At 59.2% G+C, this 6,172-nt stretch overlaps 1 protein-coding gene across 1 annotated transcript; it reads left to right on the forward strand.

Annotated features, from left to right (window-relative positions):
- The first annotated feature begins 377 nt into the window (after positions 1 to 377).
- Positions 378 to 5,958, forward strand: TAGLN (transgelin). The gene is made up of 5 exons (XM_030837721.3): positions 378 to 540; positions 4,175 to 4,366; positions 4,470 to 4,647; positions 4,935 to 5,037; positions 5,379 to 5,958. Exons 2-5 carry the CDS (start codon positions 4,187 to 4,189, stop codon positions 5,521 to 5,523), a joined length of 606 nt encoding a protein of 201 aa, XP_030693581.1. The 5' UTR covers positions 378 to 540; positions 4,175 to 4,186; the 3' UTR covers positions 5,524 to 5,958.
- Positions 5,959 to 6,172: the final 214 nt, after the last annotated feature.

Genomic DNA, 6,172 nt, shown 5'->3' on the forward strand with positions numbered 1-6,172 from the left:
GGAGCCAAAAGCCCCTGGAGGAGAGCGTGGCTGCTTAGTCCCCCACAAACCTCAGGGAGGGGGGCCCCTAGCCTCTTTCCTCTTTGCCTGGACGGCCCCCTCTTGAATTTCCCCCTCCCCTCAAACTCGGAGGCAGGAAACAGTGTTGAAGGAGCAGCCGTAAGTCCAGACAGCAGGGAAAGCCTTCACGGTCCTGTCCATAAAAGGCTTTTCCCGGCTGTTACCCGCCGGCAGCGCGGCCCCGCCCCCGCCCGCTCCATCTCCAAAGCACGCAGAGAATGTCTCGGGCAGCCCCCGGTAGACTGCTCCAACTTGGTGTCTTTCCCCAAATATGGAGCCTGTGTGGAGTCACTGGGGGGGCTGGGGGTGGAGAAGGAGCCAGTTTCCTCTAGCAGGGAGGGGACCGGGGCGAGCCAGCAGCGGGGAGGCTGACATCACCGCGGTGGCAGCCCTTTAAACCCCTCACCCAGCCAGCGTCCCGTCCTGTCTCTCCAAGTCCAGACAGAGCTCACTCCTTCCTGCGAGCACCAAGGAACGCCTGTAAGTACATCTGTCCCGGGGATGGAGGGGAGTTGGGCTGGGGCTTGGCAGTAGCGGTGGGTGTATCGCTGGCAAGGCCTCGGGTGCCCTGCCTGGGGCAGCCCACCCTCTTCCAGCACGCATTCCTAATCTCCACCTGCGGAGCTGGTCCTAGCTTGATGGGTGGGATGGGATTGCCAGAGTCCCGTATCTCTTAGACTGGGCAGCCTTGGGCTCACTGAAATACCCAGGGAGACTTGGCTGGTGCAGAGGGATTGATGGTGGAAACCTGGGAACTGGGGTGAGGGAGGCTCCCCATTTTCAGCCATAGTCACACCCACGGGGGTGTGATAGGCTCCAGGTGGTGTTGGTTTAGACCCAGGTCTTGTAGTCTGCTATCTACCTGGGAGGATGTCCGAGGAGGTGAGGAGGCGCGTGGTACACCAGGGCTGGGGAGCAGTGTCCCACGGGTGGGTCCCCAGGTCCTGAGCAGCATCAGAGAGCCCCTGGGTAGCCACTGCGGCAGTGGGCAGGACCACAAGACTCGTCTTCTGGAACAGGCTGGGGTGGCAGGGTGCAGGGCCAGTGAGAGAGCTGCCTTTCCAGGCACACAGCTCCCTCCATACTCTGAGTGGGAGCCCCTCCCACCCCCACCCTGGGCAGAGGAGTGGGGGTGAGCACCTCCAGGAGCTTTGGAATGATAGCCTGGGTGGTGCGGGCAGGGCCTTCCCCAAGGGTCTGGCTGCTTCCCCTCAGTGGTGGCTCTTCAAAGGGCAGCAGTGAGTCGGAAAGGTCTCCTCTGTCCCCAGAATTCAGATGAGCCACCCCTCTTGCCTTCTCAGATCCACGTGTGCGCATCCTACGTGCTGTGTTTTATTCTGAAGAGAGAGGGGCACAGCAGTCCTGCAGAGACCCCTGGTTCTGCCAGTTTTTCTGGGTTCCTGCTGGTGCCAGCTTTGCAGTTGGGCTTGTATTTTTCTCAGGGGAGGGGAGGCTGATGGAGCCGCAGGCTAGGAGGGTCAAAGCAGAGCCTCAGGCTGCCCTGTCTATCCTGTCCCAGGGGGCTTTGCCTAGAAAGGCCCCTGGGTGGGCCGCCCTGCCGCCCTCACCCTCACCCTCTCCTCACCCCTCCCCTCCCCAGCAGCTCCAAGGTGGGCCTGGGGAGGGCTTTGTCAGAGGACTTTGAGGGATTCTTGGAACCCTCCACTTTCAGACTCTACCAGGAGGGAGGCGGGGGTGCCTTTCATCCCCCTTCTTTGTTCTGATCAAAACCCAAATGTTGTCTCTGGATCTAGGGGCCGCAACTTTGTGTACTTGTCACTGTGAGCCTTGACACCTTGACTGTCCTGAATCTCCTGAGACCGGAAGCTAGGGGTGGGGGACACACTGCTGGCACCCTGTTCCTCACGGGCCCAGCGCGAGGTCTGGGAGGGGAAGGCAGATGGGAGGGGAGGTGGGGAGGGGAAGGCAAGAAGGTCTGGGCATGGAAGGTGGGGAGGGTGGTGGTGCCTGGACCACAGGGATGCACCTTGCCTGCCTGGGATGGGACGGTGAAGGCTGAGATGAGGAGGGAGGGTGGGAGGCCAAGACGAAGGATGGCCTGGTCCCAGCTGCTTGTGTATTTTGACCACAGTTCTTCACCCAGGGGTCCTCGGGAGGTTGGGAAGCAGGGATGAGACACACAGCGGGGTGGGGAAGGGAGGGACTTGGCCTTTGAATTCTTTGGCCCTCACTTTACAAATAAGGAAACAGACTCAGAGAGAAGTGAGTTGCCCAGTGGCTGGAATTTAGAGGAGCCCTTCTTCTGTTTTGTTTTGTTTTGTTTTGTTTTTTTTTGCGGTACGCGGGCCTCTCACTGCTGTGGCCTCTCCCGTTGCGGAGCACAGGCTCCGGACGTGCAGGCTCAGCGGCCATGGCTCACGGGCCTAGCTGCTCCGCGGCATGTGGGATCTTCCCGGGCCGGGGCACGAACCCGTGTCCCCTGCATCGGCAGGCGGACTCTCAACCACTGCGCCACCAGGGAAGCCCCCTTCTTCTGTTCTTCCTCTCAAATTTCGTTGTCCCCTCAGGGAATGATTTTGAACAGGGGTGGAGGCTGCAGCTGGAAGAACACTTACTGTTTTTCACCATTTGGTCAGGGGCTGGCTCTCCCAGGTCGCTACCAGGAGACCAGCTCTGGGGACAAAGGACTGACATTTTGAGGAGCTCCGCTGAGGGGCAGGCAGTGTGTTCGGTAGCCACAGACAGGGCCTCATGGAATGTTCCCAGCCCTCTGGGGTAGATAACATTATCCTCACTGCAGAGACGGGGCATTCGAGCTCAGAGGAGTTGTCGGTTGCAGGGAAAGAAGGGCCGGGCAAGTGCAGTTTGGCGGCTGAGCTGGGCCCATGTGAAGCGATGATGTTCACTGCCTCCCCTGGGGGTGGGTGGGGAGAGGGACTCAGCTCTGATAAGACAGGGAGTTGAGGAAACGCGCTGACTACCTCCATCCGCAGACCATTCTCTCCTCCCAACCTCCGACCTCTCTGAGGGCCAGGGGATGGTTTGGCCTCGTTTGGTTCCTCTTCGAAGGGTGAACTCTGGCACCACCCCAGGGTGATACCTGAGGCAGGTCAGGTTCCTCCTGGCTGGCCGCATGCTGGTCTGCCCAGCGGCCTGCCTGCCTGGCCCTGCTCCTGCAGCCTCCCCTCCCTTGGTAGGGCTCTCCTGAGCGAGGCCAGCCCCAGGCCCTAAGGCAGCAGCTGCTGCTGGTCTGGACGGGGAGGGCTTCCCATGCTCTGGTTGGCAGATTCTTGGCTCACGTCCCTGGAGAGCTCTGTCTTCCTGGTTACTCAGGCTCCCACCGTGGTGAGAGCCTGAGGGCACGAGGGCCAGCCGGTGGGTATGCCAGCTCGCAGCCCTCGCTCATCTGGCTCCCCGGGGAAATGCAGCTTCTTGGCCCAAAGCTCTTGGGCTTTGCTGGTTTCCTAGCCCTTTCCAGGGGTGGGTAAGCTTCGGCCTCTGTAGCTGCAGGCAGGAGGCTGAGCTGAGCTGGTAGAGAGGCTGAGTGCTGGAGTTCCCACTTCTGGGAACCTCCATAACTTTGGGCAGAGCTGCCAAACCGCCTCACTGGACAAAGACATCTGCTGGCTTTCTTTTGAGGGGCAATGTGACCTCTTCCGAAAGGCCTCTGCAGTGCCTCCATGGTCAATCTTGGCAAAGAAAGAATGCTCTAGACCAGGGGTTATCAAACCCATGGGCTAAGTACAGCCTGCCATCTGTTCGTGTAAATAAAGTTTTATTGGAACACAGCCATGCTCACTTGTTTACACACTGCCTAAAGCTGCTTTGGTGTTACAGTGGCAGGGACCTTATGGCCTGCAAAGCCTAAAATATGACCATCAGTAAAATGACTGTCTGGTTATTTACCAAAAAAGTTTACTAACTCCTGCTCTAGACTGCCAAAGATCTGGCCTCCAAGTTCAGAGAGGCTCCGTGGACTGAGGGGATGAGCTGGCCCGGGTGAGCAGTGCCATGGAAACAAAACCAGGAAGCAAGGGGAGGTAGATAACCGGCTAGGGTGGTTGCCCAACACAGAGCTGGAAGACCTGCCCGGCACCAGGGACAGCAGAGCTGTTCTCTGAGCCTCTCCCTCCTCCGGCTTGTGCTGCTTTAGCTCCCCGCTAACATGGCCAACAAGGGTCCTTCCTACGGCATGAGCCGTGAAGTGCAATCCAAAATCGAGAAGAAGTACGACGAGGAGATAGAGGAGCGGCTGGTGGAGTGGATCATAGCGCAGTGCGGCCCCGACGTGGGGCGCCCAGACCATGGGCGTGTGGGCTTCCAGGTCTGGCTGAAGAATGGCGTGGTGAGTGGCACCCGGGGCAGGGGGGCTGGGTCCATGCCATCCTGCCGGAGTTGTGGGGCAGAACCCCCAAACCGAGTGCCAAGCTACCTTCTACACCCGGCAGATTCTGAGCAAGCTGGTCAACAGCCTGTATCCGGATGGCTCCAAGCCGGTGAAGGTGCCTGAGAACCCGCCGTCCATGGTCTTCAAGCAGATGGAGCAGGTGGCTCAGTTCCTGAAGGCAGCTGAGGACTATGGTGTCACCAAGACTGACATGTTCCAGACTGTTGACCTCTTTGAAGGTACAGAGAGAAGAGGGGTGGAGGCAGGTGGGGGACAGGAGGGTGAGGCAGGGACGAGGGATGATCAAAACTGCCATGATGATGGCTCTGCACAGCAGGAGTGGGATACGCCAGGAGAACCCCACACCCGCAAGGGCGTACCCTGGGATCTACTGTGCCTCTTTCGATTTTAGGACCAACTCTGCCCCGGGTTGGCCAATTTTCTGAGAGGTGTGGGCAGGCTCTGCCTTGGAGTCCTGTTTACACAGTCCTGAAGATCATTTCCCCTCCCCTCTTTCTACTCACAGGCAAAGACCTGGCAGCGGTGCAGAGGACCCTGATGGCCCTGGGCAGCTTGGCAGTGACCAAGAACGATGGACACTACCGTGGAGATCCCAACTGGTTTATGAAGTACGCGGCCACCAGGGTTTCCCTGCACCCTGAGCTTGGGTCTCTGCAGGAGACGGGCTAACCCTTTAGTACAGTGATTTGGGGAAGCAGATAGCCAGGAAGGTATGAACTGAAAGTCTAGGATGGGGGGAAATGGGTCCCTACTACTTCTTGACTCCTCCCTTTCTACCCTCCTGTCTCAGCCAGTCTCCATAGCCTGTGCTGTGGGGCAAGCTAGATAAGGAAACGAGTGGTGAAATGGGGAGGGAATGGGATCGGCCTAGGAAGTAACACAGGAAACCAAAGATGGCTGGAAAACACACAGTCCTGGCAAGTCTTTGACCTGGTTCCTCCTCTCCTAGGAAAGCCCAGGAGCATAAGAGGGAATTCACAGAGAGCCAACTGCAGGAGGGAAAGCATGTCATCGGCCTACAGATGGGCAGCAACAGAGGGGCCTCCCAGGCTGGCATGACAGGCTACGGCCGACCTCGGCAGATCATCAGTTAGAGGTGGAGGGCTGGCCCCCGGCCCCGCCCTCGCCCAGCTCGCCGGCCGCAGCCCTCCCGCCTCGCCAGCCTCACCCACACCCGTGTAGTTCCTTCAGCCCCGGCCAAGCTTCGAGGCTCCGTCACTGAGCAAAGGTGACTGCACTTGGGCAGCTTGCCCGCACCCCTCAGCCTCAGCCCAACTTCTGACCCCAAAGCACTGCTCCCCTGGCCCACCTCCCAGCTTCCCGGCCAGCTCCACTGTCTCTCCCTCCCGGGCCGAGCAGGGGAGACGTGGGCTGGCAGTGGCCTGGGTGTGGGCAAGTCCACCGTCCTCCTGGGCGGCTGACGCTCATAGAAGGAGACCCAGGCCAACCGCCCCCGGGTTTTTTGCTGGAATATTTTGGGGGTTGAAATTCAAAAGGAAAAAAAAAAAATACATCAATCTTTTCTCAGGCCTGGCTGGCAGCGTCTGATTTGCCCTACTCACTTCCGTTCCGGTTACAGGAAATCTGAGCAGGGAACAGGCCGGCAGCTCGGGTTGACGTGTGTTCCTGGCTGCCATCCTCTGAAGGACCCCTCGAGTTCCAGGATTTCAGGGGCTGGGAGAGGAGAGTGAATCTCGGGACTGAAGGGAACGAGCAGCAACTTGGAGACTTGCATTAGCTTTG

This window comes from Globicephala melas, chromosome 8, assembly GCF_963455315.2.
Source record: "Globicephala melas chromosome 8, mGloMel1.2, whole genome shotgun sequence".
Lineage (NCBI taxonomy): Eukaryota > Metazoa > Chordata > Mammalia > Artiodactyla > Delphinidae > Globicephala > Globicephala melas.

Bases quoted from the DNA above. Each gene is read 5' to 3' on its own strand.
- TAGLN (XM_030837721.3), top strand. From the start codon at position 4,187: ATGGCCAACAAGGGTCCTTCCTACGGCATGAGCCGTGAAGTGCAATCC. The intron at 4,367-4,469 runs GTGAGTGGCACC...TACACCCGGCAG, and splicing joins TCTGGCTGAAGAATGGCGTG to ATTCTGAGCAAGCTGGTCAA. The intron at 5,038-5,378 runs GTACGCGGCCAC...CTCCTCTCCTAG, and splicing joins GATCCCAACTGGTTTATGAA to GAAAGCCCAGGAGCATAAGA.